General features: G+C 41.4%; 1 protein-coding gene across 1 annotated transcript in view; it reads right to left on the bottom strand.

The window, feature by feature from the left end:
• Nucleotides 1-15,371: 15,371 nt before the first annotated feature.
• LOC147440753 (Chaperone DnaJ-domain superfamily protein) overlaps nt 15,372-19,905 on the bottom strand; it is a 111,774-nt gene continuing 107,240 nt past the window's right edge. Inside the window, exons 4-7 of the mRNA XM_086482586.1 lie at nt 16,380-16,459; nt 16,228-16,311; nt 16,037-16,145; nt 15,372-15,705 (exon numbers count right to left, since the gene is read on the bottom strand). Coding sequence (XP_086338712.1) covers nt 15,567-15,705; nt 16,037-16,145; nt 16,228-16,311; nt 16,380-16,459 — 412 coding nt within the window. The 3' untranslated portion in view covers nt 15,372-15,566. The remainder of the gene's footprint in view (nt 15,706-16,036; nt 16,146-16,227; nt 16,312-16,379; nt 16,460-19,905) is intronic.

The raw sequence follows: 19,905 nt of genomic DNA, 5'->3' as shown, positions 1-19,905 counted from the left end.
GATATTCAACAATATAATGACTCCATTCGGGAACGATCATTATCTGATACAATGTTGAATACTCACTTGGAGGTTTTGAGGAACATGTAATACATACCGTGAAATATTCATGTACACTCTCTTTCATTCCTGGCCAGTAGACTCCCAGTTGTAACAGATTCCTGTACGTGTTCCTTCTTGAACAATGAAATGCACATTCGTGAACATGTGCTTCTCGCAGATATATGTTATATTCTTCAGGATTGATGCATAACCTTAAAATGTTATCGGTTCCTAAGTGATACAAACTTCCTGCAATCAACTGAAGATTTTTGAATTGCTAAATAATAACTTTTTTTGGGTTGTATCCTTTTCGATCAAACTATCCTCCATAGGTTAATAGACTAACAACATCCTGAGACCACTTTGGTATCATTTCTATGTTGAATAAGTACGCATCTGGTATGTCGTCATCTACACCTATAGGGTCTTCTCCATTCGTCAACCTTGAAAGGTGATCAGCTCTGAGATGTATCTTCCCTTTCTTTACTACTACCGTGAAGTCGAATTCTAATAAGATGATGAACCATCTTATTATCCATCCCGTATTGCATGGTTTGTTCACAAGGTAGAGCAAGGCTTGATGATCTGTGAAAAACACAAACTTATTGGCTAGAAGATAATGCCAAAATTTCTTCACAACATAAATCATTCCTAATCCCTCTCGCTCTGTTGTTGTGTAATTCCTTTCAGCATTGTTGAGCTGTCGACTAGCATAGCAAATTGGAAAATCCATGTTTCCTTCTTCTGGCTGAGCCAAGATGCATCCTATTGCATATGCCGAAGCATCTATATGCACATGGAATATCTTCTCCCAATCTGGTGATTTCAAGACTGGAGCAGTGATGAGTGCCTCTTTCAGTTTCTTGAAGGATTCCTCACACTCCTCTGTCCAGTCGTAATTCACTATTAGCCTGTAAGGTGGTTGGCCTATTATAGCGTATATATAAATGAATCGTCTATAATATCCACAATGTCCCATAAAGCTCTGCACTTGTTTCGCGTTGGCTGGTCTAGGCATATCCACTATTACTTTTATCTTTTCCATATCCATGGATATTCCGTTATGTGAGACAATATGTCCCAGAATTTTGCCTTGTCGGACCATAAACTCACATTTCTCAGTTTTGAGACAAATGCGATATGTCCTACATTTCTCGAATACCTTGCTTAGGTGTTCTAGATGCTCATCTCTCAGAAGAGAGTGCACACACAAATCATCCATGTATATTTCTAGAAACAACCTCAAGTACTCTTTGAAAGCATGCATCATCAGTCTTTGGAATGTTGCGGGAGCATTAGTTAAGCCAAATGGCATAACTCGATACACATAAATTTTCCACTCCGTTGCAAAAGCTGTTTTGTGTTGATCCTTTGGCGCAATGGCAAGTTGATTATATCCTGAAAATCCATCTAGAAAGGAATATGCTCTTTTCCCTGATACACGTTCTAGAACATGATCAGTAATCGCCAAGGGATAATTGTCCCTGATTGTCACGGCATTTACTTTCTTCAAATTGACACATACTCGGAGTTTTCCGTTTTTCTTAGGCACTCCTAGAATCGGAGATACCCAGTCCGTGTGTTCAATCTCATATATGAATTCAGCTTCCATTAGCTTGTCTATTTCCTCTTTGATTCGCTTAGCAAACGTGTCATTATACGTGTACGGTCTCTGTCTGCTAGACTTAACGTCTTGTTTCAAAGGAATTTTATGTTGGCATATTGATGGATCGACTCCTTTCAAGTCCTTGTACAACCATGCAAACACATCCCTGTATTCTCTGAGAAGACTCAAAAGTCTCTCTTCTTCTTTCGGAGACAAATCTGTAGCTATGTATACCGGTCTCGGTTCCTCTCCTGGAGCTGCTAAATCAACCTTTTTAGCGTCCTCCGGTCCATCATAGGATTCATTCTCCTTTCTTTCTCTGATAGGCTGGGTTAATATCACCTTCCTATCCTCTATCGTAAATTTCTTGTAGTGAGAGGGAACATCCATGTTTCTCTTGACATTGGCATTTTCGTCCTCACCACTCTCGATTTCAGTCGCCAAACTTCTTTCAGAGTTTTCTTTAACTCTCTGTACTTGTTTCGGCGTTCCAATTTGGACTCTTTGTTTTCCTTGTTTCTAATGTTCTTTTTTGATTTATCTGTTTCTGTTTTCGTTCCACTGGGTTGAACTTGATTTCTTGAGCTTCGTTTGACTTTCCATGAGCTTATTTCCTCTCATTCTTTCGGAAATCTTGTCCTTGACACAATCTTCTGTCTTTACTAGCATTAGGAATTGGTTTTTCCCTCTTATCCTAGGCATCGGAGTGTTTCTAACCCCTTTCATTTTCTCTGTAGCGTTTCTGGTGTTTTTCAGTCTGATTTGGGAAGTCGTAGAATCTGACATCCTTTATGGTTTCCTCGTTCTCGCTTAAGTTGTCTGTGGACTTGTTGTCAGCTTGATTTCCCCATTCTGGATGATCGGGAATGTCGTGAAACATCTCCTCTTCATCTCTGTTGTCTGGCGTATCAATCTTTTCAATCTCCTTTTCGAGTACAGCTCTCATCATGAAGTACGGAACCACATCATATCCATCTTTATCACAGAACTTCGTTGTGGGACCGTCTTGAATTGCACAAACATCTAGGGTTGCTAGAATGTGTGTCCATTCTAATGGTTTCAAGTGCATCCTCTGGCAAGGGTTCACCTATATAATTTTTGTCTTCAATTGCCCTTTCTAAAACACATTCTTCGCGCTTCAGACTTCCACAGTTCGAAGCTCCACACATCCATAACTCTTTGGGTTTGCCTAACCAGGCTGGAAACTCTGATCTTGCCAAAGTAGCTGAATCCAATTCTTCAACTGGTGTTCGGTTCACATCCTTGTAGCTATGGTCTGTTAGGTTCACGCGAGTAGTGGTTTCCATATGTCTCAAGTATATGTGGTCGTAACCCCAATCCTGGACCATTTTCAACTGTCTCATGAACGGTCTTCCAAGTATAATATCATACTTATTCTCCTTGCCAAAGTCAACAATAGCAAAAGTATGCTCGTATTCAATTCCGCAAGAAGTCACTACAACTTTCTCTAATAGTCCCAAAGGTCTCTCCATATGTCCGTCCGCTAGTTGGAGTTTCAACCTCGTTTTTCTTATCGCCAGATTTCTTTCGTAGCAATGGCTACTCATTTTTTCCAGATTTCTTTCGTAGCAATGGCTACTCTAGCCCCGTTGTCAAGTATTGCCATCGTGTTAACTCCCTGGAATTCAAATGGTAATGTTGTATTCCCCTCTTTGCCATCGCAATACTCTCCGACCTTGTTCAAAGGTATAGGCTTAGCGTTTTTTTGTGGCGAACTCAGCTCTCGTATGCCCTCTTGCAGTTTTGCAATTGGGTCTTTTATCCCAAATTTCTCCAAGCATTTTCCTACAGTTTCCCACATGTTTGGTCGTAGTCTCAAAAGCTCAGCTAGGGTGATAGTGCATGTCACTGGTGTTGACAAAATCTCTATCAATCCTTGCGAGTCTAAAACTTTTTCTGAAGAGATTCCTCGTGATGGAAGCGCTCTAATCTCAGATTTTGCTTCGTATTCTCCTAAGTATGAAGGTAAGGTTTTCAACGAATGAGGTTTACTCTCTACACTTCTAACAGAGCCTCCATCCCCCCAGTAAGAATGCAGATCTAAGTCCACTTGAGATCCTGCCTCAAATTCCTCTATGGGAGGATTCCTGACGTCCTTTTTCCCATTAGTCTGATTAGCTTGTCAACTCAGCTCGTTTGCAAAGTTTGCCTCTCTCACTTGTTTCCAAAACTCGTTGTAATCCTCATCTCTTCCGTAAGACCTCTGTATCACAGGATGAAAACTCTCTATTTCTTGATCTGTGGTGTTCATAACTATACGTTCATCCCTGTGCATTTTTTTAGGCTTTTGTGCACTATTAGGCTTTTCAACTACCCGTGAGAGGATAGTCTCTTGATGAAGTGGGTTTTTCCTTCCACAATTCATTGGTTCTCTAGGTGGTTCTAACAAGGCTTGTGCAGCCTCGATCATTCTCTGACACATTTCGGGTCTCTGCTTTTCCAATTCCGCGTTTGGATAGGTCAACCACCATTGTTCTTGTGTTTGGTTGCTCTTTAATCTCGCTTCGTAAGCTCTCATCAGTGCATCCAATGGTTCGTATACTTTGTCGACTAACACTGATCCCCCTGAGCTTACACTTGTTGTCTCTTTGACGCTCTTCAGTTTCGACTTTTCAGAGTCCATTTCCCGTATTCCATTTTGACTCTCAAGTATCTCTAATCTGTCTTTTGTTTGTTTTAATTCCTCAGCTAGAATCGCGTCTTGCTGTTCTTTTTTTAGTTTCATGCGTGCTTTCCTAGCTTTCCATGTGTTTCTATGGCTTCGTCGTCCTTGACTTGCCAATTCCGTCTCTGACTTTCCATTCTCTGGTTCTCTAGTGGTTTTCTTTGCTTGAGCTCTAGTCACAACTTGTGTTGGTATCTTGGTTTCATTTTCAGACCCAATGCTAGTAGGAATCGACTCTAGCATGTTCAATGTTGTCTTTTGCACTTTGTTGGGATTCTTTGAACAATCCTCAATGAAGTGAGTGACACCACACTCTGTGCAATATGCATTTATTCTAATGATCTCTGTGTGTGGACAAACATTCATCAAATGGTCACCTCCACACTTATAACAGGGTCCCAATGCAGGTCTTGGCGTCCCTTGATTTGCTCTTTGTGGGTAGGCTGGCCTGACAACCCCCCATGAGCTATGAACATAAGTGTTCTTGCGTCCAAGTTATACCTCTCTTCATCTGAGGCGTGTGCGGTTGTTGGTGGTCCAACATTTCCTATCATGCTCCAAGGTTCTGGTTGTTTTGGTTCTTCAGGTGGGTAATACACAGTAGGAGCCATGGGTGCATCGGAATCTTTGTAATAAGTCTGAACAGGCACTAAAGCTCGTTCTTCCTGATTCTCTAGGGTGGGTGTATATCTAATACCCACCGGTCTCACTCCTGGTAAAGGTGGTTGTTGCCTCAATACAGACCTTGGTCTTTCTATCCCCACAGGTCCTGGTACGTTTCTCGTTGGGTATCTTGGTACTGGATGTACCTGAGGTGGTGCTATTTGAGCTGGAGGTGCATACCGATGCTCCTTCACATAACCCTTGTTGTAATAGCACTCCTCTGTTGAGTGATTTTTCCATTTTTGTTCGATTGCACACCATTTTGTTAGTTTTGGCATTGGTTTAGGGTATGGTGCTAATCTCCTTATAACATCTTTTATCATTTGTTCCATGTTCGGCATTGTTGTTGTTTGGACACTCTTCTTAGTGGTGGTCTCGCTAGCTATGGATGATGAGCAACTGGATGCGACATCCGTATCCGTTGTCACCTCTCCATACACAGCACAATTATCCACGAAGTACAATGCTTCTCTGGTCACTTGCTCAAAACTTGTACAAGCTTTCAGGTGCAAGTCTTTCTTGAGAGTGTCATTTCTCAGCCCTTCTATAAAGAGGACAGATAGTCTGTCATCTTGCGGTCGTTCTCGTACTGGACATCTCTCTATGTATTGTTTGAAGCGAAGCAAAGCTTCCTTTACCTTTTCTTGCTCCTTCTGTTTGAAAGCATATATTTGGGATACCGTGTTGTATTTGATCCCTCTTTCAAAAATTCCTCAGCAAACTCTCGCATCAAGTGGTCAATGTCATGGAAACCTCCACCATTCAGTGGTTGAAACCATGTCAATGCAGTCCCTTCTAAAGTAAGACCAAATCCTTCGTATTGTGTGTGAAAATCTGTTATCTGCTCAGCTCTTAAGACTTGCTTAAAGAGTGAGACATGTGCATATGAATCTCCTGAGCCACTATACTTCTTTGGCATACACTTGGCCATTTGAGATGGTCTCATGCGTCTATTGTCTGCCACCAATCTCATCGCTCCTGTATCCCGACTAAAAATTTCTCTTGTGTCATGGACTTCATGGGCTGCTCTAGTTGGCTCCCTTACCACGAATCTACTACTAGGAGGCAAATGTGATGGTGTTGCTGCAAACATCGGACCTACCATAGTATGTGTAGAGAATGGAACTGCACTACCTCGATTCGTAGCAATTGACTCTCTAGAATTTAATGTTCCCATTGGGCTTGACATAGAATAATGAGGTCGACTGAAAGATTCAGTTACATGAGTCCTCTCTCTACCTGTTGCCATCGGGTCTGGCATGACAATTGTAGGTGCTAGTCTCAGTGGGCTTGGAGTGACATAATAATGGTGGAGTGGTCCCCAAAAGTATGTGTATCCTTCCAGCTCCTTTTTATTGATTGCTGCATATAGTCTTCCATACTTGTCGTATGCGATAATCTTCATTTCTGATCCCTCTTGTAGGTAAAGACATAAAGTCTTTTCCGCTCTGTCAACTCATCGACGTAGGGTTCCTCGCATTTATAATAGAGATCTTCCTCTCCATTATTATACTTGTATAACCCCACATAGATGTTGTCTGTGTTGATCCTCAAAGTTTCGTTTTCTCGTCTTAATCTAGCATTAGGGAAGCTCATTGTTGGTGCTTTCTCTTCGGGTTCTTCATTTACTTTGGCTTTTGTGCCCATCAATCCCCACTTGTCCACAATGTTAGGATTCAGAACTACCAAGTACATGATACCTTCATCATCTAGGTACCTATCTCCGCTATAGCTCATGGGCACTAAATCCTTGAACTCACTTGGTCTATCTTCTATTTTCACACAGTAGCGATCCATACCATCTTTGTAGATCTTGGCACCTTGCTTGTTGTCATATTGATACTTGATGAACAATAGCTTCATTGTGACCGAAGGGTTTAATGGTCCTGATGCCATGTTTTCTTCTTTCGTTTAAGTTCAAGTATCCTAAGTGTTCAGTGAAAATCTCGTAAGATCTCTCTGAAGAAGTATCGGAAATTCTTCCTTCAAGGATCGGCTCTAACGGTCGCACTACACTTTGGTTTACACTTTCCTCGGTTGATATAACACTCGCTTGTTCTCTTTGTCTCGGTTGGTTATTCCGGAGATATCTACCAGATCTCAAATTCATCAACCCCCCTAGAGGAATCTAACTTTTTAGTCTCGGCACTTTGTTTTATCCCCGTTTCTGTGATCAAAAGTGGTCCAAACTGAATGATACTTGGTCAAATGGTTTGTTTTGTCAATTGGAAGACTTCTGTTATCTCTAGTGAAAATTTTGTATCAGATTTGCTCAAAAAGACATTATACGCGTATGATGTCTTTTTTCACAGATTTTGGATATTTTTACTTTGCTCACTCCCAGTAGCACCCTTATGCTCTGTCCACTCACAAAATTCAATTTGAACTCTGGTTGTGCAAGTTATGGCCAATTAGACTTTTCTGGGCAATTTCCCGATTTTTGACTTACTTGGGGTCAAATGTGATCCAAATGACATGAAACTTGAAATACAAGCTCTAGACAACTAGTACAAAGGATCTGTGATAGAAAAATGTCAAAATTTGCCCAGAATTAGGTTGGAGACATCATACGCGTATGATGTCTTTTTGTCCAATTTTGGTCCAAACTTGATATTTCAGCTATTCACTATATTTGCAACAATGTTGTCAAGTCAAAATTCAAAAATCACATCAGAAAGTGTAAAAAGACATTATACGTGTATGATGTCTTTTTTCACAGATTTGTCCAATTTTCTATTTTAAGCTTCTTCAAGTGTTTATCTTTGAGTTTCAAGTGTTTTTATCAAGTTTGAATGCAAAAATGAGCTCTGAATCAATTTTCCCTATTCTTTGCGTTTTTTTTTGCACTCTGACTTGGTATTTTGAGTTTCTAGAAGTGTTAAAGCCCTTGTTTTATGTTGATCTTAGGGTAAAACCCCCCTTTTGAACACTCTGGTAATGTCAAATTTTTTTGTTTTGATCTCTGTTTAGCCCCTAAGACATCATACGCGTATGATGTCTAAAGTTGCAGAACTCTAGTTTTTTGGCACATAACTCTTCCAAGAGCTCTCTTAAGTGCTCAACAACACTCAATTTCACAGAAAATATCTCTGCACTTTGTTTATGTAAGTTTCACTACCAAATCAACAGTTTAGTCATCTAACATGCAAACAAACACATCAAGCAAATAAATCAGTGATTAATAGATCTAGATCAGGATCAAATCAAGTTCTACCTAAGCTACTTCTAATCATAAAATGGGTTTTTGCAATGGTGAGTATAAAGAGATTCACTGCCACACACGGACTAGCAAATACCTCAATCTCAACAACCACTCAACACCAACAAAAATCAATCTAATCTAAACTAAAAATTGTCAAACACGAAAGACCCAGGAATCTACAAGTTTCCTAGTACCTCTCAAAGATCCTCGGAGTCCACCACTCCTAGACCTTTCTAACTAAAATATACAAAGTAAATGAAACAATTCACCTTGTAGGATTAGTCTAAGGTCACCTACTTAGGGCTCTCGTCCCCGGCAGCGGCGCCAAATGTTGGGCGGTTACGCCGCTAGCGGTGGCTATGATAGCGAGAACTCAACCGACAAACAAGAATGTTAGACGAGGACGGAGCTTGACCCGCAGGTGCATGGAAACAAATAGGTGGGTGCCAAATCACCTACTCGACCTTCTAATGACAATCACTACCAAGGAAATCAAACCTAAGTTCTCAAATACGCAAATGACTGAAATTCGTACTACAAACAAATGCTATCCGAAACATGATCTAAAGTCATCGAATCAGCCTCAAACTAAAAGGGGAGTCTCTACACTAGGTAAGGACGATACCCTATGAATCTACAACACAATCTCAACCTGTAACCACTCCGTGCGGTAAATGCGTATGAAGACAGGCCGAAAAATTCAGGTGACCGAATTCCGACTCCGATGGTACTAATGTGTAGCTCTACTTGCTGTAGTTCTATAGATATATGGCACGCTCAATTCCGACACACAGGTAGGCAGAAAACTCACATAGAAGCTCGTGGGAGCTCACCTCGCGTAGAAGCCGAATGCGCGCACACTTGGTATCGGTGTCGCTTCTCCAATGGCGGCTCCGTAGCTCGTGTAGCAAGAGGATAGACACTCCCTCTCTCTCTCTCTCTCTCTCTCTCTCTCTCTCAGACACAGTCACGACGCTTCAAAACTTATCTTTCTTAATGATTCAAAAAACTGTCCTTAGGTTTACAATAATTGGCTCTTATACCTCAGCCTTGGAGGTGTGAACACATCTCTAATTTAATTACATAAGCAGGTGAAACTACTCGGGGAATACAAACTGGAAACTCAATTGAGTCCCGCTAATTACAATGAATCGGCTCCATGAAAAAATGAAAGTCGGAAAGACATTTATTACAATAAGTGTTTACAAAAATATGAGTGTGAGAAAAAATGTATAGGTGTAGTCCTCCGCTCAACAACTTACATTCTCTGAGGTAATGAAACAACCCATTTTTCTTAAGAAAGTTATGGATTTTTTTCAAAATGCAATAAAAATCCTCTTCTTATATGTAATTCTCTTAATTCTTTTTAAAAATTCCAATAAAAAATCCTTTATTTTTTGAACTCACGTGCTATACTTGCATTTTTGGGGTTGATCCCCAATGTCACCCCTGTGAAAGTGGATTGCCCGATCTACAATGGGCCCAAGAAGCAAGTCCATACCAACCATACAATGAAGTCATCTCCAACTCCGTTGATGTAGAAACTATAGTCAACAAATTCTACATGAAGTATGGTGTTATCCAACCTTCCAAAATCATGACCAAACTTAAAGCTGGATTACTTTGTCTTACTCCATGATAAGATCTCTTTGCTAAAGTCAAGTCATCAAGGTAGCAAAAAGAAAAAGAACCTTTGGCATAGTCAAGAGTTAGGTAGCTGAGCCACTTATAATGGAGTAAAGTGCTACTCCCAAAGCTTCAAATCCTAATAAACTATGTTGTAAAGGTCATAGGTACTAAATGTGAGTAAAATAGACTTTGCTCTTTATTTAGAAATAGAGGTCACCTGAAGTGAATAAGTCCTTGCCTTCGCATTTTCTCATCTATGATTACACATCAATCACACAATAGAACATATTTCTCACCAACAAAATAGCCAAGGTGGATTAAAAATAAATAACTAATTATTAATTCACATTTTAATCCAACCCAAATGCTTGCGATACCCTAACCCTTACAAATAAGGCAACGATAAAGGCATACCATTGACACTCAAAGGCAACATTGGCTACCAATGATGATGCCAATGAGTTGGCATGCCTCTGAAATCACATGCGTAAGAGCCCTCCCCAAAGTATTGGAATGAATTGGGCTTTAAATTTTCTATATCAAAGGTAAACAGCCAAGTGTTTTACTACTTCAATGTTCATCTTTGTTGTTTACTATTGCCAAAATAAGTGTTAGTTTTCCACTAACAACCATGATTTAGTTTGCATTTTTGTAACACAACCACAATCATGGCAAAGACAAGGCACCAATAGGGATCCTTCCTAAGAGGCAAAAGAAGCGTTGGTTTTCCACTTAAAACCATTATTTGGTTTCCATTTTTATGACACAACCACCTAGGCTCAATCATAGCAAAGACAAGGCACCAATAGGAAGCCCCCTATGAGGCAACATTGACCCTTGTTGCCTCTTAGGGAGGCATGCTATTGGTGCCTTGTCTTTGCTATGATTGAGCCTAGGTGGTTGTGTTAATGGTACTTGTTGATAAGGGGTAGAAATTATTGGGAAAATTGTAACAGCTTTGGTAACAATCCGGAGCAGACCTAAAGAAGTAAACTATTTTTAGGCTATATTGAGTGGTGCTTCTGAAGTTCTTGAGGAACTATTTCACATTACCATGACAGTTTGCGATCGGCAAATGATACGGTTCAATCCAATAAAAGTGCAAGAGTGCTCAGATGAAGCAATAAGCTAGTCTCACATTCAACTGGGGCATTTGTGTAAGGAGATGTCTTGAAAGAATTAGACTCTATGAAGACTCATTAAAGATAACATGACTTGACTTTACATGAAGACTCATTAGACTCTATGAAGACTCATTAAAGGTAACATGTCTTTACATGCATTCAGAAGTAGTTTGTAGTAGAAACATGGTCCTTATTCAATGGGACCATGTTTGAAGACTCAAGAGCTACCAAAGACTTCATAGTGTGATGAAGACCCAAAGCGACTTCAAGGTGAAGACTTGATCTAACTAGGTAGCTTGCTATATTGAAGATTACGACTATTGGAAATTATGACTTTTTATATTGAAGATTGCGACTTCATGGTGTCATGAAGACCCAAAGTTACTTCAAGGTGAAGACTTGATCTAACTAGGTAGCTTGTTATATTGAAGCTTGTTATATTGAAGATTATGACTATTGGAAATTAAAGTTGGTGTTAGCTAAAGTCAACAAGGTGTGTCAAAATGAAGGCTTGCAAGTGCTGCATTTTAGAGAATCACTACGAATTCCACTCAATAAAAGGCTCCACATAGACCAACATACCAGGTGGTTCTATGCACTCTGGGTTACCTTTAGGGGACTGTTCAAGTATGGGGAATTCTACTTGCACTTCAAAGCATACTTTTCCAATCTTATACCAAAATCCAAAGTTATACACACTCACTCAAAATATTTTTTAAAAAAGCATTTTGCAATGCATAAGGGTACATTTGCACTTAGATACTTTGCACTATATGTACCCGTTTACCCCGGCTCCTGCATATGTAGCTCTCACTTCAGCCCACTTTGGTTTGATGAGGAAAAGGGCTGATGAGTGGGGTGGCCCCATCTAGATACACTAGTCCCACTTCATGCACCGTGCAATGTGGTGCTACCTTGAAGGGTACCCCATGCCACACTATGACCTCTTTGTAGGTCCCACCTTGAAGCTTGGCACTATGCGGGGCCAGGGACATGGAAGGCATGTTGGCTACCCATGAAGGATTAATGATGGGACCCGAGCCGTGCTATTTGAGACGTGACCGAGACGGGGTCGTCAAGAATATGTCCTGAGATTGTTATGGGATGTTTTCGGGGCATGCCTAGTAAGAGGTACACATTCGATTAGCTTGGGGGTATAACAACACTTGTATCGTGGATGTGACCTATTACTCGTTGCTCATCTTGTTATGGGTTGTAGGGGTGTTAGGTTAATATGCATTGGCACTAGGTTGCCACTTTTGCTCTTTGAATAGATTTGACTCAAAGTTGGTGGATGCTGAGAACAAGTCATTGGTCCACTTTTCACCCTCACAACTATGTCAAGGAAAGTCTTATTTTTTCTAACGGCCATGTTTCCTCCCTGTAAATATGATAACCAAAAATACTAGTTGACTTTTCCAAATTTACAATATTTTTGAACTATTTTCTTGTATATTTTATTGATTTTTCTTCCCGTCACCATGTGTTGCAAGCAGCTAATCTCTATAATCAACCAACTAAAGGCTAAGTTGAGGCAAATCTTTCTCGAACATTGCCTCAAGGTCCATTGCAATCTTTGCCCCTTAATTCCCATCATATATCTTTGGATATAGTAAAACAGATCCTAGAAGAGAATGTGGTTGTGACTGGTGAGAAGATAGCACTACTTGAACTAGGGTAAAGGAGCCAATATAGAGACATTTTGATGTAAAATGGTATTTTTGAGGAGCATTTTAGTCATTTTCAATATCTAAAAATTGCATCATAATCCTCATGAAAGGGAGAATATAATAATACCAAGTTTGATATTTTTTAGATTTTATCTGAGTACTCTACTTGAGAAAATTCAAATTTGTGTCTTGTTTCTTTAGGCATTAGAGACTGTCTAGCCCCACAATAATGGTACACTTTTCCAACAAATGGCAACAAGACACATAAGCAAGAACTTAGAGATATTGAAAGACCTTTCAAGGTTAAGCTTGCACATATTCACAAAATTAATGATAATGCCTATAGATTAAATTGTCTTGCCATTAGCATGTACAAAAGTCTTTGGAGCTAAGTTTATTCCGTCCATTGGTGGCAATCTTTCCATTGCATTTGACAAATGATTCTCTTTTCTTTGCTAAGGATGTAGGAATTTTGACTCTTGGAATAATTTTGTAGTATTTGACCACCATCGGATCCACTCAAGTATTATAGATATTTGATTGAATAGAAAAACCATTCTACTAAAACATGTCAATGTGTCACCCACAATCAATCACTTATATCTCACTATAAAAGTCTTAGACATTCGATACTTTATGGATCACACCATGAGGCAATATGTGGTTCTTCATATTGTGTAGTGCATTGATCAAGACAACATATGGTTGCATTTTTTAGTTCCCCAATGTTGCTACATGGTGTAAAGCTTTCATGAGGACATGCAAATCTCTATCAATTGTTGATAGAGACAACACAAAAACTTTGTACGGATAACATAGATTCAGATAGTATGGTGTGGATCAACAACAGTTGAGGGAACACGTTGACAATGTACCGATCATTAATTGAAGCAATATAGCTAATTTATTATGAAAATAGGGATAGATAATATTATTGTGTTCTCTAGCTAATCCTTCAATATTCCATTGGTGAAAATTCAGTGTCTTGATGTTTCCTAAGAGATTGGTAAATGAATAAATGATGAAATTCAGGACTCAAGCACAAGGCGATGAACCATCTTTTGTTTAAGCAAATCTTTTTTGAAATATAGGAAAATTGCATGTTTGAAAAAGTAAGCAAACGTTATTTGAGATATAGGCAAACTGTATCTTTGAGAAAAAGAATACACTTTTCACACCAAATCGAAGAACCTTGCTTTTTGATAGATTTAGATACATATGTGTGGGATGTGCTCACTCCCTGATCCTTGTCGCTATTTCACACAAGGTCCCTCAGGAAAGATCTAACGGTAAAGTAGGGTGAACAAGGGTGTAAACCAAGGTAGTGTTCACGCTCCATGTCACCACATGGACATGTGACACATGAAAGCATGGTGGTAAGGGTTTTGCATGGGAACCATGAGGTCCTAGGTTCAACCTCGTGCAATGCTAGGTGAAATGGGGGTAGAATAGGGACACCATTTTTGCCCCCTTGAATAATCAAATGGTCTTGATCACCTAGTGATCATAGGTGATCTGGGGCGTTGATCTCCCATGGGGAACAATGCATGAGACATGGAGGCAAGATTGAACCCAATTTGTTGTTGCTTTCACTTTGTTACGTGTGCATGTATATTTGGCATTTTCTTTGCTTCGCTGCTTGTTACTCTCTCTCTCTCTCTCTCTCTCTCTCTCCCCCCACAAGGATCGGGTCTCCTATCACTAATGTGACCCTCTATCCGGTTGCTATGTATAACAATGACTCTCTCTCTCTCTCTCTCTCTCTCACACACACACGCACACACACACGCACACAAGTGCATAGGTGGTTCAATCTTGCAAGTGACTAGAATACCAATAAACAAGACAAGAGGGTGTGGTAAGGGAGTTAGGATAGGGTGGAACAAGCATTCTTAGATCACAATGCTATCGGTCTCCAATGCCAACCCTCCCATACATGGTATCCTAACCCTGACCTTCCGTATTGGATGGAGCTAGAGTTTATACACAAACTCTTGTAGTTTTTCCCATCTTCAACTAGCATATGGTATTTGGGTTGCATTTTCATTCTTTTCGACCTTCTCAAAGGGCAAGACCATAGCACTGCTTTACCATTTTGGGCTAGCTAGAATTCCTTTGATCATTTTAAAGCTCGTTTTCCATGGGGAAAAACCTATTGGTTGGTTGTAAAATTCCTTGTATGCTCATTGAATAGCCTTGCAATCAACACCAAATTTTGAAGAGGGGAGATTGAAGAAGTAAAAATATGGAAGTGCACTCTTATTTTTTTGCAAAATAAGATATGCAAAGGAACTTTTTATTCCTTCAAAATAAGAGGGACTTACAGAGCTGTTCATGATTTAAGTTAAGCCAAGTAGCTAGGTAGGTCTCATGATTTCACCACTTGTTTCTTCATTGATCTATTTCACAAGTAGATATTGGCCTCTAGAGGACATTACAATTGTATTCTTTAAGTCCGATGTAAAGTTCTTACTTAGAAGAGCATATTGGATGCACAAATTGAACACACTTTTACACCTAATAAGCATTTTAATCATTGGGTGATAGCTTAGTTGGTAAGGAACTTGGATAGTGTCTTCAAGGTTGGGTGTTCAAGTCCTGTTGGAACTGCAGCAGGACTGCTTTGGAAGCACTTGAGCCTGGGCACTTGAGTTATACCAATTAATAAAGGACACATTAGTCTAGAAGTACCATAAACTTCTCCTCCAAATTTCCTTGTTTGAGCTATGGAAACAAATGAAAAAAAGGAGGCCACAAATCCTATATATTGAACACATGTACAAGCAGAGAAAAAAAGGTTAGTTACAATTTGATGACTTCAGGGAGGTTTACAATTATATGGTATCTGAATACAATAGTTACTTAATTACAACCCCTGATACATGGGGTACACGTCTTTATGATCCTTATCATACACATAGAACCTCAACATATGACCACCGAGTCAATACCAATCAACCCATTCAGTTGATGTCTTTGCCTCTCTTTTAGGTGGGGTGTACCTACCATTTTCAAACTTGGCTCGAGCAAGGAGGCTTTCTAGAAGAACAATTTCATTGGAGTAGAAGGTGCCCTCCAAGGCCCTACATATCAAGAGAATTGTTAGGCGTCATTACACCATTATTTATTCTACATCCACCCCAATCAATGTTTATATTGTTCATATGTATGTGCCAAATAATCTACCTAGCATAGTATTCACATGTATAGAATGTCATGTCTAAACAATCCTTTTTCATTTCTAAAATCAAAGACCATAGGCTTTTTGTTCTTTGAGGTACCACTGCCATTTGAACGACACCCCTGAGAATCAAACCTGGGTCTTTACACACTCACACACCCACCTTAACCACTAGGCTATGATAGGCTTGTTATCATTTCAACAATCATCAAGCGAAAAAGCAAGAGAGTAACCTTTCCAGAATTCGCTCCAAAGCTTCTCGCTGGAGAGGCGTGACGTAATAAATGCAATTGCGGGGACATTGTCCAACAGCAAGTTGTACTTGATAATCATCCGGAGGACCTGTAGCCAGTTGTCAACACAACCTAGCTTTTGTTAGATGTGTGCTAATGTAGAAACCCAAATCTTGGGCACCTTGACACACCTTGTACAACTGCCCTTGCACATCCTGTTTCTGCCGCAAACTTAAAGACATTTGGAGCCCTCTCTACGCAGGAATATGGACAGACTGCAATAATCAAGTTGTAAGATTCCAACAGCAAACCATGAAAAGGATCCAGCTGAGAACACACTTACCCCTCCCGATGCATTCCAACTCATAAACAAAAACATCCTGCGCCTCACATTCAGGACTATCAAAAGGATCCAGGCTTTTCCTGAAGAGAAAACACGAACTCAGAAAGAAAGGAGGATGATCATAACATCCAACAAAAAGCCAAAATGACCTGTTAAACTCTGCAAAAAGAGAAAAAAGGAGCGTCACGGGGGGGGAGGGGGGCGAAACCTGATTGCTGTCTGTAGCCCTACTTGCCTGTGCATTGACCCTTCCCAATTCTTTCCCTCATCTACAACTGCAGCTCATGGTCTATTAGGGTCTCGCTGGATGCCCACACAGACGCCCAGTTCAGCTTTGCCTGGAGACGGATTATGTCACAAAGTGATGATGTGACATCACCAACTGCCAACTTGAAGAACTTACGAGCACTGGCCGTGGGGCCAAAAACCCTTAAACCCAAAGCCCGAACTCTGGAGGGATTTTCCGTAAATCGCGCTCGCGTTTTGTGCTAATGACGTGGCAGGCTGTATGGATTTCCGTAAATCACGCTGCTTTTGGGGTTCAGTGTTTTTGAACCTGATGCTTTTGGGGCTCTGCTTTTGGGCATCCATTGTACTATTTATAAGAGCCCCTGGGGCCTCACTCTACAGAGCATCTAGACGCAAAGTCTGAGAGCAAAGGATGTATTACTAAATAGGCACTCCCACCCTTCCTCCATCACGCATTGGGCACGCTCCGGCCTTCATCGCTCTGTCTTCAAGGCATAAGCCATAAAAAACCCAAGAGTACACACGGGTTCTCCTGAAGAATCTGACAGAAATAACACCTCTTAGCGGGAAGGCAAAGAAAAGTCGAAACCGGGCGTGGGAACTGAAGAAAAGAATGAAGGAACTGGGCATATTTTCGGCGAGAAAGTTTGCCAAAGCGAAGTACAGACGTCAACTGCGCGTTGACACATGTGCGAGACTGATCAAGTACTCCAGAGACCCGAGATTTGCATAACACCTCAAGAATTACCTGATTGATGAGATTTACTCGAGATGGTGTGAGGCCATTGATTCTCCTCTCAGGTCGGGAGGAAAGCTGAAAGGACACAAGTGCAAAAAAGCAGAAGCTGCACTCGTAGAAAGAGCTAGATAGAGCTCTTGACCAGAAGATGAACCAGATAATGAGAGACTTGAAGCACTCTCGAAAGAATTCTTCCTCTTCAGAGAGTTCGAACAGTTCGTCGTCCTCTAGTTCCAGAGGGGATGAGAAAAGGCGGAAGAAGCGGAGAAAAGCAAGAAAAGTAGAAAGTCTAGAAGGCTCGGAGGCCATCTAGCAGTTCAGAGGAGGAGAGCTCGTCCTCTTCTGACAGTGAACACGCGACCAAGAAGACCAAGGAGTTCATGGAAGGGGGTCAAGCCACCATATTTGACATGTTTTCAAGCTACCAAGATACCTATCAAGCCCTTGAGTTTGTATAGCAGTTTGACGTCTGGTTCACAAAACACTCCAAGGTGCGAAGGGCAGCACCTTACTTGAAAGGAACTCCACAGACATGGTGGTCTACGCCGCTGTTACGCAGAGAAGCACCTTGTCACGTGCACATCTAACCCTATGTGCATGTGGACAAGCTGTAACTCCTATTCTAGGGTTTAGAACAGCCTAGGAAGTGTTCAGGCAACCTTGTGAGCCTATATGCAAGACGTGCATGTCCAAGCACTTAAGAGTAGCTCCATACCCTCTGATTGCACAACCCATTAGTACTAGCATCAGTATCTAGCACCAAGCATAAGCATTTGCACCGCATGGAACCATTTTTCCAACTGCCCGTGAACCACTTCTTACAGGGAATTTTTATTAATTAGATGACCCTTCAAATTCCCAAATCGTGGGGTTTTCTTGGAGGCCACCGACCAAGTTAGGCCTTGTGTACCAGAGTTAGCCAGAGGAGTAGTGAAGAAGAGCCTCTCAAGGACCGGTAGTACCAACGTTTTTGCCGGCAGTGAAGAAGAGCCTCTCAAGGACCGGTAGTACCAACGCTTTTGCAACCTTGCATTAGCGTTTTCAGCCAGCAGCATCAGCGTTTTTCAGCCAACATTTAGCCCAAACCTCGCCACAAAACCCGCATCCCGACCCCCAGCCAATCCTCATCGATCTCAGCCCCATCGTCACCAATTTCCCAACGTTTTTGCATTCAGCCATAGCCTCGCCGCACAAGCACCTTCTTCAAGCTTTGTCGTCGTCGTCACAGCAAGTACAGATTTCAGCCTAAGAGCAGCAATTCAGTTCTCAGCCATCAAGCATAAGTAGCGATTTCAGATTTCAGCCCATTAGCCTCGCTGTCGACATCGTCATCGTCGTCGTCGTCGTCAAGCATCTCAGCATTTAGAACCATTGCACCAGACTTTGTGCAATCTAAAGCAAATACCTCTTTAGCAATAGAGATGGGGGCCTTGGAGAGGGGTTTGGGACCCCATCTAGTGTCGATCTTCTCTCTCTCTCTCTCTCTCTCTCTCTCTCTCTCTCTCTCACAACACTTTTCACTCACAATTTTTCATTCTCTCTTTTGTTTTGGTCCATTGCACAATCTCGCATAAAGTAGAAAAGGGGGCTCTCTCTCCCTTTCTGTAAAAGGAACCTTGGGCACAAACGAAACACTCATCCTGAGCATACAATCATTCACTTCCTCTGCACATTACATTGGTATCAAAGCTCTTTGGCAGTGTTCGGTATCATCACTCAAGGAAAGAAGCACAAAGAACCATATTTTTTATTTTTTTGCTTGTTGTGATCGCGTGTAACCCAAGACCACTTGCACATGTCGATCCCTATATGTGTTTTTGAAGAGTGGCAGGTATTCCAGAAAGAAGGGCTTGTCTAGCCTCCCCTCATTCCTCTTTTCCACTCATTGAGAGCAGACCTTGCACTTAGCAGCAGGCCAATCGACGTGAGATGGAAAAAAGCAACCTTGGTGTGAGCGCAAGGCCGCCAAGGGGTGCACCCACAGGAAGGAGTTGAGCTTGGGTAAGAGAAAAGCCTTCTTAAACGCAGATTACAAGTAGTACTCAAGTACCCCAACAAGTACTCAATGCATGGTCATCACCAGAAGCGGAATGGATACTTTGCGTGAAGGTGATGAGAGTGGAGTTGGAGGAGACGAAGTCTTTACACCAGGAGGATTCTTCCCCGATCCTCCCCCATCCCCATCTACGCCATGGATTGCACCAAGCCCTATTGAGACTTTGGTCAAGTCGATGATGGAGATGATGCTACAACAAGAGGCTCAGCGTGCCGCCATGGATAGAGACCGTGAAGAATGAATGGCAGCTATGGAGCTTGAGCGTGAACAAGTACGCGAAGCTCAACTCATAGCAGCTGAAGAAAGAAGGGCAGCTATGGAGCTTGAGTGTGAGCAAGCACACGAGGCTCAACGCATAGCCGCCAAAGAAAAGCGAGCGGCTATGGAGTTAGAGCGAGAGGCGTAGAGGGACCAACGCATGCAGGAGTTAGTCCTGCAGGTACTCTCCACGAAGAGCGAGGCCGGCAAGTCACCACGCAACA

The sequence above is a fragment of the Adiantum capillus-veneris genome, chromosome 15, assembly GCF_014529385.1.
Source record: "Adiantum capillus-veneris isolate H3 chromosome 15, ASM1452938v2, whole genome shotgun sequence".
Lineage (NCBI taxonomy): Eukaryota > Viridiplantae > Streptophyta > Polypodiopsida > Polypodiales > Pteridaceae > Adiantum > Adiantum capillus-veneris.
Note: the sequence above shows the minus strand (reverse complement) of the source record. Positions and strands in the feature narration are given on the sequence as shown.